General features: G+C 36.3%; 1 protein-coding gene across 5 annotated transcripts in view; it reads right to left on the bottom strand.

Moving 5' to 3' along the window:
* The window catches only part of LOC120426591 (AF4/FMR2 family member lilli-like), a 133696-nt gene that overhangs the window by 56649 nt on the left and 64026 nt on the right, over window positions 1-13021 (bottom strand). Inside the window, exons 2-3 of one of the 5 annotated variants that reach the window (XM_039591383.2) lie at window positions 5764-6111; window positions 4767-4907 (exon numbers count right to left, since the gene is read on the bottom strand). The exons of 1 other annotated variant lie outside the window; for it this stretch is intronic. Coding sequence is in view for 2 of the 4 variants with exons in the window: in XM_052711343.1 (XP_052567303.1) it covers window positions 5765-6111 (347 nt within the window). In the remaining 2 variants the exon portion in view is untranslated. Of the gene's footprint in view, window positions 1-4766; window positions 4908-5663; window positions 6230-13021 lie in introns of those variants that run through there. 3 more of the 5 variants (XM_039591384.2, XM_039591385.2, XM_052711343.1) reach the window with 3 other exon arrangements.

Raw genomic sequence — 13021 nt, 5'->3', positions numbered from 1 at the left:
AATTCCCGATATGGACGCACTATTGCCAAGCACGTGGTTTTGTGCGTTTGACAGCTGTCAGTCGATCCCATTCCAAAGACATTTCTCAATATGCTAGAAGCTAGGCAGTAATTCCAAGTTATTTTTATAAAATTTAGCAATTCTGCGTGGTTTCTGGTAATCCCAAGTAATTCTGGGAAATCAAAGTAATCCGTGGCATATTGCAAGTAATCCTGGTACAGTCTACTCTCTGGTTGTCAATATCCAAGGGACCGTCGAGGGAGAGAATCATCAGTTTACAGAACGATGCAAAATGAAGACTCGATTGAAAATATGTTTTTCTTGGACCCAGCTTTGGGAGAGAATTATGGCAACGTTCAGCAAACAAAAACAAACTAATGTCAAACACCCTTCAAAGCTTCGTTTCGCAAAGAAAAATGTCTATGCAAGCCATGAGATAGTGACAATATTGAAAACCGGAAGAGATTTTTAAAGCAAACAGAATTCAAGGGACCGTCGAGGAAGAGATCCTTCAAGCAAGAGAAAATATCGAGGAATAAAGCCAGTCGAAGTATGCAGTTTGAAGGGACTGAAGAATTCATCGATAGATGGAGAATTATTGATATCGAGAAGATCGACAGCCAGAGAGTCGACTGTAATTCCATTTAAACTGGTCAGTAATCCTTGATGCTGGAAACCCTTGAAAAAAAACCTTCTAGATTTGCTCTTTCTTTTACAACTGGTCTTGAAGAGATTCTTAAATTTCAATAATTTTTCATTAACCAGGACTGTGTTGCCAAATCATGAGGCGATATTACTTTTTGAAAAAAATATTCAATAATTATTTTACATTACGATTATTTTTAATATTATTGTTTAAAATATTAAATAGTTCAACGGTTTCATGGGTCGCCACGTGAACTGTAACCATTGCTCGCAGTTAAGGATTGCTATCAATTCTGTACGAATCTTTCAAACCGGGACCGGGAGTTATGTCCACAACGTTTGTGTGGACGAGGTGGAGTCGACTACCACCTCATGTTGCTCCATGGAGACAAGATTGAGCGATTCCGGTCAGTTGACTTGTTTGCAAACTGATTGGTTTCAGGAAGTTCTCGAACTTTTGAAAACTCTCTTAAATTATACATCTAAAGTTTTTTTTATTACGTTTAAACTGATGAACCATCCCGATCCACCACTTCCTCGAATTTGGCCACGTTCCAGCGCACAAAATCGATATCCATAACCAAGTGTATCGCTATCTCGTGTTCCCTTGTCAGCACAACCATGTCCGAAAATTGAACACCTTAATCGAGCAACCCTTTTCCGATATCACATATACATATAATACCTATTCGACCGATGTATCGATATCCAATGTCCATCCCTCCCGAGAAAACCAATCCCGGCCCGAAATTGTAATCTAAACAAATTAATACAACATCAACCAATTTTCGCCCCAAAACCCATCAACCTGGACGTCGGTGCTGGTGGAAGCACTTACACCTAAAGCAATGTATACGATGATAGCTTTCAGCAGTCTATTTTCCATCCCGAGTCCTACCAGCCGGCTTCTCGGGGGTCATTTAGGCTCGTGAGAGACGTTAGAATGGCGGCACGGTCGTGTGCTGTGGCCAGCTATTAACACTCAAACGCTCGGGTAGTCATTTGACCCCTATTTTTTTTCTTAAAAATCTCATAACTTTTGATAGAATTGACCAATTTGGATGCTTCCGGGTGCAAAAGATCCAGATTTGTCTATATTTTCAACTGTCAGACGGAGGACAAATGTGGTCCATTTTTACCGGAGTTATTCCGGATTCTGTTGGGGTACCTCGGCCCTCCTATATGGGTATTTGGCCAATATAATAAAAACTTTTCAACAGAATAAAATCGGAAATTATGCAAAACTTCAAGGAATCATCCTAAAACATCATCCTGCATAGATACATGACATGCTGAAGACCTTCGGGCACCGGAACAGGTTCTATCCGGAAACGGTTCACTGAGCTGATGTCAATTGTTGCCCAACTGGAACCGGCTCCGCTGCCCCGTAGGACTTAACCATGTCAATTATTTTTGCAGGATGATGTATTAGGATGATGCCTTGTAGTTTTGCATCATTTCCGAAATTTTTCTGTTGAAAAGTTTTTATTATATTGGCCAAATACCCATATAGGAGGGCCGAGGTACCCCAACAGAATCCGGAATATCTCCGGTAAAAATGGACCACATTTGTCCCCCATCTGGCAGTTTAAAATATAGACAAATCTGGATCTTTTGCAACCGAAAGCATCCAAATTGGTCAATTCTATCAAAAGTTATGGGATTTCTAAGAAAAAAAATAGGGGTCAAATAACTACCCGAGCGTTTGAGTGTTAATAGCAGGGGAGGGACTCCGTAAAACGGTCCGGGAAGTGAAGGAAATCACTTTTTGAACGATAGCTACACTCAAAATATGGAGGCAAGTCAGATGACAAGAATATGACAGAACATCCAGTGGAAACTGCGCGACGTGCTTTGTTGACAGATGTCAGTCAGTGATATGGTTTGACAGTCACAACGGATGTCAGAGGCTTGTCGTTTGGGTGTATAACGATGGGGCGTTTTGCTGGACAGTTCCATGAGAACGTAAAGGTAAGATGAGATTATGTGTATTTGATGGAGCCTTGGTGTGAGAGGATGTAGTGTTTATTTAAGTGAGCGTCCCAGGAGGATAGATTTAATGATGGGAAAGAACTTTATTTTGGATTCGTGCAATGGCACTTTAATTTGAGATTTTTGTTGATTTTTTCAGAATAACTCAGTATTTTTTTTCGAGTGAAGCTCGCTTAAAAAATACATAAAATAAAATGCTAAAGAAATTTATTTTTTTTGCGATTTTGGCCAATTATACTCAAAGAGAGATTTTCATAGGATAAGATTGATGTTCTAGCAATATAAAATAGGCATTTTTGTATGACTTAAGATTTCAAAATGTTCGAGTTTCGGCATCCATTTTTCCCATAGTTTACATATTGCTTAGTATAAAAGTTTATATAACTTTGGAAACTCTACATAGAGCTGATTTAATCTTAATTTTGCAAAATTTTGGTTAAACTAAATGTCATTATATTACCATAGAATTTAACAAAGTTTTGAGAAGGTCTTAAAAATATGAAATACCAACAAATAAAATGATATACTGTCAACGTTAAATGTTAGATAATCTAGGAGTTTGAAAATATATTGCAAATTTTCTATAAGTCACTACCGCCAACTGGTGCTTGAGGGAAGATTACAAAATATGTTTTTTTTTTAAATTTATAGTTTACAAATTTACACAGTAAAAAAACTTGAAAATTATGCATTATTCACTAAACCAATGATTTTGAATTTTGGCCACCTGTTTGTATGGAAACCGTCTGGCGCCGTAGCCCGCTTGGCCATCAGACCGATGAAGAATATTAATGGAAAACGCTTATATGAGGTTTCCCATTCTGCTGGGCTACATATTTTAGGGTGTAAAATTACATAGAATTTCATTTCATACTGCTGCACAGTAGAAAATTGTGTAAATTTGGAAGGTGTAATTTCGAAAGCTTGAATATTACCTCTTTTATGATGTAATTATACCTCAATTTAGACTAAAAAAGCGACATTACAACAGAAAAGTGGTAAAATTTCACATTTTCAGTGGTAAAATTACACATTGTTTCTGACATAAAAGATGTACCCCTTGCCAGATGTAAAATAAAACGTGTTTAAACGGTTTTTATGTTTGACCTTGAATAAACAAAAAGGAGAGCACGCAATGTAAACAATAATAAACACGTTTTGTTTGGTTGACCATTCTGTGGATTGCCCCGAAGTTTGGTTGAATTTGGTTACCGGAGTCCCGAGTTATTATAGAAAATGTTTACGGTAATCGGGCATGTACGTGTGTCAAACGCGTTCTGACCTGAAATCTCTTTGGCCAATTGTTGCACTTACATCAATTTCCAGGCTGTATCAAGATAGCACGACAACATTGAAAATTCTTTCATATGGGGATATGTGAAGGTCAAAAAGTGAGATATTGTAAGCTGCATATAATGGTGTTCTTAACTCAATTTGGCCCAAAATGCATGTACGACAAGCTAGCACGACGGCGACGATTTGAGCTATTTGGATGCAATGAAAATTTAATTTAAAGTTAAACTCTATTTCAATCCAGTATGTTTTGAAATTGATTAGAACCAAACGCACAACTCAATAAACAAACCTCTTTGTAACGGCATCACTAAGCCGACAGCTTTCCCGTATTCAACCGACACAACAAAACAACAAACTTTTAAATTTATTTAATACTTTGCCGGTGTGCGTGGTGCTTCGATGAAAACGAATTGATCGCTCGTTCATTCGCTGTCGTTCCGTTCCGCTCACACGTAGAACCAATCAATGAAAATATTGCTCTTCAATGGAAAAACTTTACTGTTTGGAAATACACATCTGTACCAGCACCAGTACGGCAGTACTGTTGACCAAAGACAAGTGGAAAATGTTTTTGAAATAAAAATGGAATGAAATATTCCTTCCTGAAGAAAGCACTTATCAGTGCCGAAACGTCAATCCGATGAAACAATCTACATGCTACTTAAAATGGCGTCTATTTAGGATGTTAAAAAAATGGTGATCTTTCAAACTGTCAAAATGTGTGAGGTTATGTCATCATCGTTAGCAACTACGTCTGTTTATCTGTGTGCCACAAATCCTCGTCGATACAACGTGAATGCTATTCCTATGCCACGTGGGTGTTTTGTACGTACCTTTTGGATTTAAAATTAAGTTTTCTTATCGGCTTAGCACGCCCTGTTCACTCAACTCGCTCTCTCTCTCTCTTGCTCCCGTTGCGTTTTGTGAAACTGCAGCGCCACTCCTGCCAGATGCGGGGGATGATCGTACTAGCCCTTTTTGTGTATGCACTAGGATGTAACAAAAATGACTTTTTGGCGGGCATTCAGGGTTTTGTTCCGGTGGGCATACTGAGCCTAAATCCCAAATATGAGCTTGATTGGACGTAACAGGAGCTGGCGCTCCGCCCTTCAATTTTAAATGGGATTTAACCCGTAAAAAAAGATTTTTTCAAAAATGTCACTTTTTGAGGCATTTTGGCCACCAATGCGTTTACCAAAAACATCACTGGCGTGTAGGCCAGATCCTTGCGCATCTTTTGGTATATATAACATTGAAGTTTGGAGCATCCTGGAGCTCGGTACAGACCTTCAAAGTTTGGCATTTTTTCGAAAAATCGGTCCCAGCAAAATCAAATGGCGACTCGGGCGTCGCGAGGTGCGACGCATATCTTTTTTGCCGGGACCGATTTTTCGAAAAAATGCCAAACTTTGAAGGTCTGTACCGAGCTCCAGGATGCTCCAAACTTCAATGTTATATATACCAAAAGATGCGCAAGGATCTGGCCTACACGCCAGTGATGTTTTTGGTAAACGCATTGGTGGCCAAAATGCCTCAAAAAGTGACATTTTTGAAAAAATCTTTTTTTACGGGTTAAATCCCATTTAAACTTGAAGGGCGGAGCGCCAGCTCCTGTTACGTCCAATCAAGCTCATATTTGAGATTTAGGCTCAGTATGCCACCCTAAACAAACCCCTGAATGCCCGCCAAAAAGTCATTTTTGTTACATCCTAGTATGCACAGAATGGAGAAAGAGTATCGGTGATAACGACAGAGGTGTGTGTGTTGACAGTGAGCTGCCAACGAAATTGATTCGGATTATCGGAGGTCACGCGGAATGGAGCTCCTAACCTCAAAAAATTGAACCGTCGAACCACGTGGCCTCCGGCCACAAAGTCACACGTACACCGGCTACAGCGGTTCTTCGGGTGGAAACTGCTGCCGGCTCCGCTGGGACGTCCCGACGGCGACGGCCACGAGCAGTCCGGGAAGGGCCACGACGGGAACCGGAACGGACGTAGAGTGCGGCTGCTGCGGCGGAGAACCGGTGCTGCTGGGACGCCGGGGGCGGTTCCGGCGACCCTGGGAGCACCCACGCCGCGCCGCAGACTAAATGTACGTCTGCTCGCACGAGTTCTGGCGCACCTGCTGGATTCCGTGCAGGGAACACGTCGAGTAGCACCGTCTGGAGGCGAATCTCTGCCGCGTTAGAGAAGCGTGGCAGATTTGGGCGCGAATTTTGGCCGAGAAAGGAAGAGAAAAGGTAAGAAAAAGAAATGCCAAAGTCAACAATGTAGCAGTGTGCCGGAAGGGAAAGTCTGGAAGAAGGAAGCGAAATCTCATGCAAAAGATGCCGATCGATGAAGCAGAACTGTCATTTGGTCATTTTGACAGTTCCTCCCCATCGTACGAAACGCAATTTGAACGACGATTTCGCCTCCCTTGCACAGGTTCCTCACCCCTGGAAAAGTTGATCAATTCAGGTTCAGGGCTAGAGTGGATTTTCGGCGAAATGGCCCACGTGATCGGAACTTGCCGGGGGTTTTGTGGGTGTGTTTGCGTGTGTGCTTGTGCGAAACGTGATTTCAGCTTTGGTGTGGGCTCTATTGTTACATCTTTGTGGTTGTACTTTTCTTTCGGTGCGATTTGTGCATTTCTTGAGACATACAGGGTGGAGGCACAGGATGCAGTACATGTACTAGGGCGAAGACTTGGAAAGATGTTTTGTGCTGTTTTTTCGGAAGTAAACTCAAAAGTGCCGAATTGGGGAGGTGGAAAAGTCAACTTCGATGGGAGTTGTGAAGAGTTGTTGAACACACACACAGACATGCTTGACATTTGATGGTTTTGGAAGTGAGAGTTGAAAAGGTTGAGATTTACAGTTTCAATTTGGTTGAGTGCAGTTGAGGGTTGTATTCAAGATTCGATTATTCGCGTAGTTGCAAATTTTTGTCGAGTTTCAAGTTCAGTTTTAATAATTGGTTAGTAACAATTTTTGGTAACAACATTATTAAATATTTAACAGAAATAATCTAGAATGTTTTTTTTCAAATACTTACAATCTACTTTGCTAGACATCAGCCCTAAAAAATAATGCCGTTTCCTCAAAACATTTTGTTTACGATGATTGCTGTTATGGTCAATATAGTGAAACAATGAAGTTTAGAGTTCCTCCTTTGAATCTTTTCAAGGCAATTTGGGCACCTTTCGTGGGGTAATTTGGTCATTTTGGATAAATGAAGTGAACATTGTATTTTGCACAATCTTTTATCATGGACTTGCTCTTTTAAAGTATCGTAATCCGTGTCATTGATAGGTTAAAGATTTTTTTACAAAATGAAAAATAAGAATTAAATGCAAACGGATTTTGAGTAATTTTATTTGGGATTTTTTTTTAAATGTGAACCTGATGAAAATGCACCAGAAACTGATGCAAATTGTTAACTTTGTAGCTCAGGGGTGCCCAACCTTTTGACCCTGCGGGCCTGATCTAATTTTTCAGAAGTAGTGGCGGGCCGGAAATAATGTTTGACAAAAGTTGTAAAAAGACAATATTTTTTCATAATATAATTTTGAAAAGGTTTTTTTTAAGTAATCAAATAAATAAACTAGTATTGCAAATATGATTCTTGGTTTTAGGAAAAATAAAAAATAACTGTAAAACATGTGTTTTATTATCATTGACTTTAAAAAAGTGTCAAAAAATTCATTGGTCGTTGCAAATTTGTTAAAAGCTTAATTTCTTCAACAGAACAATATGTTTCAAAAATCAATGAGGCATGATAAAATTTATTAAAACTAAATATGGATTCAAATCTCTCCTTACAAAAAAAAAACACTTTTTACGTTTTTGTTCAAATTTATAACAAAATATTTCAAAATGGTTTTAAACATTCTCCAAATTTGAAAAATGTTGAAAAATGTATATTCATTAGTTTAAAATTCGTTATTTTTCAAATTTCAGTATTGAAATTTATGAAAAAATAAGTTTTGTTTCCTGATTTCTTGACTCGTTTTGCTATTTTTTTGTTCAAAAATGAAAAATATTTGCAGTGATCTTTCTTTTTAGCATGAATAATTTGTTTTTTAAAAGTTGTTCTTCAAAATTAATTTTTTTTTGCTATCTCATTTGTTGAAACGAGCGGCTAAAGAGTGACGGGCACCAGTTTTCTGAGCTGAACGAAATGAAACTTCCTTCCATTTTCCGTACGCTAAAAAGCTATATTTTCCTTATTAATAACAGATAAAGTTCACAAGATACAATTTACTCACAACTTCGGTGTCTTTTCACAGCTGGAACGGATTCTCGTTCCCAGCTGCGCCCGTGCTCCCGCTTGCTTCAGTTTGTTTTCAACTTCTGATTCTTGCCAAGCGACAGCACGGGCACCTGACAAAGCAACACAAACAAAGACAAATGACGTTGAACAGGGGGCTGCTTCGGACGCGCTCCGTCGCAACATCATTTATTTAAAAAATAAATTTGAATCATGTTCTTCAAAACAGAAAAGCATCAATTTGTTGTAAACACAGTAAAAACTGAAAGAAGTTAAAATTTTGTGTCTTTTTATACATTTTTTGACAAAAAAATTATTTTTAATATATATTTTACATTTCAACGAATTGGATAATTAAGTTTTCCTGCGCCATTTTTCAGTTCAATATTTAATATAAAAATGACAAGAATTAATTTCAATAAAAAAGAATGTTAGATTTTAAAAAAGAAAGGGCAAAATTCAAATAACACGTTGAATCAGCAACATTTTATTGCAAAAACAAAAAAAAAAAAAAAAACAAAGAGAATGTTTCTTATTCAATTTTAGTTAAAACAGTTATTTTTAATTTGTACACTTATTTTATTAGTTGAATATTTCATGAACAGCCTTGAGTTGAGGGCCGGTCATAGAACTATTTTGAAAAGCCGTCGCGGGCCGGATGAAATGGCTTTAAGGGCGTTGGGCAGGCCTGTGTAGCTTAAAAACCTTTAAATGTTAGTTAACTATAATTATGATTACATAATTAAGATTAAATGAGTTCGTATCATTAAAAGGATTGCATTTTTGGATTATTAAGACAATTTTACACTATAAACCAGGGTTGCCAGGCCAAAGATGAAAAAAAGATACAAATACTGACAAAAATGAATTTACGAAAATCGTACAAATATGCTTCATGGGAAAGGGAAAGGGGAGTAAAGATATGAATTTATTTAAAAGTTTGTAGAATTCAGATGGTTGAATTGACTTTTTAGCTTATAAATGACAAATCTCACAAAGTCGATCGAAATCTGGCACAGATAATGATAAATCTTTGTTCTAGCTCACATTTTGGAAAATTTGGCATTTCCAGTTTTATCTGGCAACCCTACTAAGAACAGTTTTAGATTAAATTTTCAAAAGGTTATTTCTGCATAGGAAACCCATGACTCATAGGTTGTTTTGACAATTTACTCTAGGGTTAACATCAGTTTCTAAGTTACATGTTTTAGGTGCTATTGAAATAAATCTAGAAACTATTTTTTCTATGAAAAAAATCAATGTCTAATGAATTTTGATCAATTTTTGATTTTTTATACAGTTTATCTCAACTTAGTAAAATAAACATTTTAATTGTATTTCTGAATGTACGCAAAAGTAGCGATACTAAATATCAATTTGACGATATCAATTTAATTTGCAATCTTTTAGAAGGAAATTGGTAAGAAACACACTAAAATATATCAATATTCAACATTTTTATTTTAAAGCAATATTTATTGAAAATAAAAACTTTTTTTCAAACCGTACATGGATATTGTGTGGCCTAGCCCAGTACATATTTTAAAAGTTTAAATTTTGAGACAAGTATTTCCGCTTGAGTTCTACAGTCCAGACTCGATTATCCATATGCCTCGGAAAAAAATTCACATAGGACAATCAAATAACAAAAAACAATTAGCTGATTAATTTTTAATTGTCGAGCTTAAGTATGACCACTAAACTACAAACTAAAGTAATTTAGAACTTTTTTAAACCAAGATGGCGGCCAATGTGGCGGTGACAAAATATCAAATAAATGCATTTCATTATTTAATAGGCAATCAACTAAATTTGACTCAAATGTGTTCGCAAATTAATTTGTTGTTTAAAACAAAAAAAATGTGATTCGATAATCAGAAATTCCTAACAAAACTTTGGATAATCGAGTCTGGACTGTATTTGAAAAATAAAATGAAATCCTGGCAATGTTATCTAGGCTGACGGTATTTTGAAATTTCATTTGGTTAGTTTTTGCTATTAGCGCTTTCTGTAAGGATTTTTCTAGATAAAATATCGTGGTAACAATTTTTTATCTAGAATGTTTAATTCTGGGTAAAAAAAAACGTTCAGGTTTTTTTTTAGGTCCTTTTAGGTGCTGTGACCAGGTTGGGACCGAGGATCGTTAAATAACTTATATATAACAAAAAAAAAAAACAACTCCTTAAACTCCATACTTGGAGATCATGTAACTGACCAGGGTTACTTGGTCCAAGCGGATCTTACAGGTCTTGAACCTGCCGATGTACTCGGAAACGTTCAGGCTTGTAAACAAAGTAATACATTTTTGTTTGGATATTCCATACTCCAATGGAGTAGGAATTGTCGTTCACATTGCCGTTTATACTTCATATCTGAAGAATACCTCAAATTCTTCTATGCATCCTTTCGATTTTTCGATTTGAATTTTGTGAATCATAAGCTGTTGATAAAATAACTCTTCAAAATCAAATATTTTTTAACTATATTGTACCTTCTAAAGACAATCTTGTTAAAATATGTCTTAGTTTTTTTTTAAATGATCTTTTAACTGATCGTCAAACAAATTCAATTCGGATTCTTCTAATCAATAGTGCTAGTTTTTGTTTTGGGCGACTTATTGAAAATAGTTTTAGTCTTGCTAAATATCTTTTATTTTTTTCTGAATGAAAATTTAACATTAATATTATTGAATAAAATAAACATTGAATACACAATGAAGTTTTGTATGGGGGTTTGATTTTTTTTTAAGAATTTCAATTTATTGGAATTTTACTTCTAAACTCGGGTGTTATTTATACATTTGTGAAGAAGTCATTTAAATCCCATGCAACAAGCAAACAATTATTTTTATTTGTTTCATTTTTTAGATTCCAAAAATCAGTTTCGTGAATGTGTATGTGTTTGTGTGTCTTGAACAAAGATAGTTTAAATAGCGATAAGCTGGAACTAATCCTAGAGAGCATTTGGAGGAAAAGGAGAAAGATTAATTCAAAATACAAAGATCCTCTTTCTTCTGCTGATTGGATGATTCCGATGACTTTCAGAAGGCTTTTCTTCTCTTCAAACCGGCACAGGTGAGATAATCGGGAGCTATTGACGGGACAAGACATTTACAGCACACGTACGCACACACACACATTTACAGGTGGACAAAGACACATCACTAGTTGGAGAGAGAGATAGAGGCAGGTTATCTATTGACAAACAGACACTTTGTTGTTGTTGTTGCAGGAGCTGGAGCTGGAGTGTTTCGAAGCTCGGGGAGGAGAGAGAGAGAGTTGAGTGAAAAGAGAGCTAGAAAAAACGGTAAATTTTCAAAAATACAAGGTGAAAAGCAGATTACTATGAGGGAAAATTACACACATATATATTTATGGGTAAAAATCTTGTGTGCATGGTGATTTCGAGGAAGTGAGAGAGAGAAAGAGATATTTCATAAAATATTTACATACGACGACGTTACATGTTACACGCGCGAGTGAGTAAGTAAAAGTTGGTAAGTGACGTGAAAGTGAGTAAGTTTGTGCGTGTGTGTGTGACAGAGAGGAAAAAATTGACGAGCAGCGAAGAGGACGAGTTCTTGTTCAGGGGAAAACCCCCACCCCACAGCGTCTGCTTAAGTCAGTTTTGATCTTCGTCAGCAATATTTTGTTTACAAAATGTCTTGAAAATCATGATTTAATGAAATCATTGTTATTTAAATGTTGTCTAATCAAATCATGAATACACTATTTTTTTGTTAATTTTTCGATAATCCCTTTTGAAATATTACCGCCGAGTTTCCTATTTGCGCGAGGAAGAAAAATATTTCGTAGAGTGATTTAGAACGCAAAAAAAAACAGTGATGACATGACAGCGAATGCGCTTGGGAAGGGAGAAAACGAGCGCTGAAGCTTATTTGGACAGACAGGTGCGTTTACAGTTCATTTTCCGAGCTTTTGACTTTTTGATAGTCGTGAAGAGGATTTAATCTTTTTTGCTGCTTTGAGCGGTGCTTTTTTGAATGCGGTACTGGAAAAGACGTGCTTGATGAGTAAGTGTTTTAGAGTTTGGATGATGATTTTTGCTGAAGTGTTTAAATTTCCAGTGAAATCTACAACAATGTTTAAATTTGTGCTATTTATGAAAAAAGGTCAGTTACCTTACGTTGTATTTTTCCAAGAACATTTCGATAAAATATTTGGCATGGCTGTTGTTTGGCACAATAAAAAAAATCCCTTTTATTTTAAAAAAGCTTAGAAAATTTTCAAAAACTTTCTCTCTGAAGCTCGGACTATAAAAATGTTGTAGAAAATACAATTTTGAGCAACTTTGCCTTAGAGCACAAAGTTCTATCTTCAATCGGGAATTGAAAAAATAGCATTTTTCAATCGTTTTTTGCCCATGATAAAATTGATCAAAATTCGTTTTTCAAGAACAAAAATGTACATTTTGACAAGCTCTACCATTGTCTAGAAGGGCCCAAAAATGTACAAAATGAGCTAGTGATTATAAAAGAAGAATCAAGTTTCAGCTAAAACATTTTGGGAATCAACAAAATTAATAATATTTCAGCTAAAACTTGTTTTATTGAATAATTCTGATTCCGATTTTCAAAGGCTCCGAGAGAAAATCGTAGAAATTTTTCTCAGTACATATGTAAACAAAATGTTCTTCGGTTTGTTTCCATCATTAACCCTCTACTGCCCAATTTTTTTTCGTTTTTTTTATTTTTCCCCGTGTTCATCAAGCCATTTTTAGAGACTTTTGTTCTATGAAAAACTTTACTTCTCTTGTTTAATGTTTTTCGTGTTTTTTAATATTTTAATCTTAAACATTTTTAGAAACTTTGGCAA

The sequence above is a fragment of the Culex pipiens genome, chromosome 1, assembly GCF_016801865.2.
Source record: "Culex pipiens pallens isolate TS chromosome 1, TS_CPP_V2, whole genome shotgun sequence".
Taxonomy (NCBI): Eukaryota; Metazoa; Arthropoda; class Insecta; order Diptera; family Culicidae; genus Culex; species Culex pipiens.
Note: the sequence above shows the minus strand (reverse complement) of the source record. Positions and strands in the feature narration are given on the sequence as shown.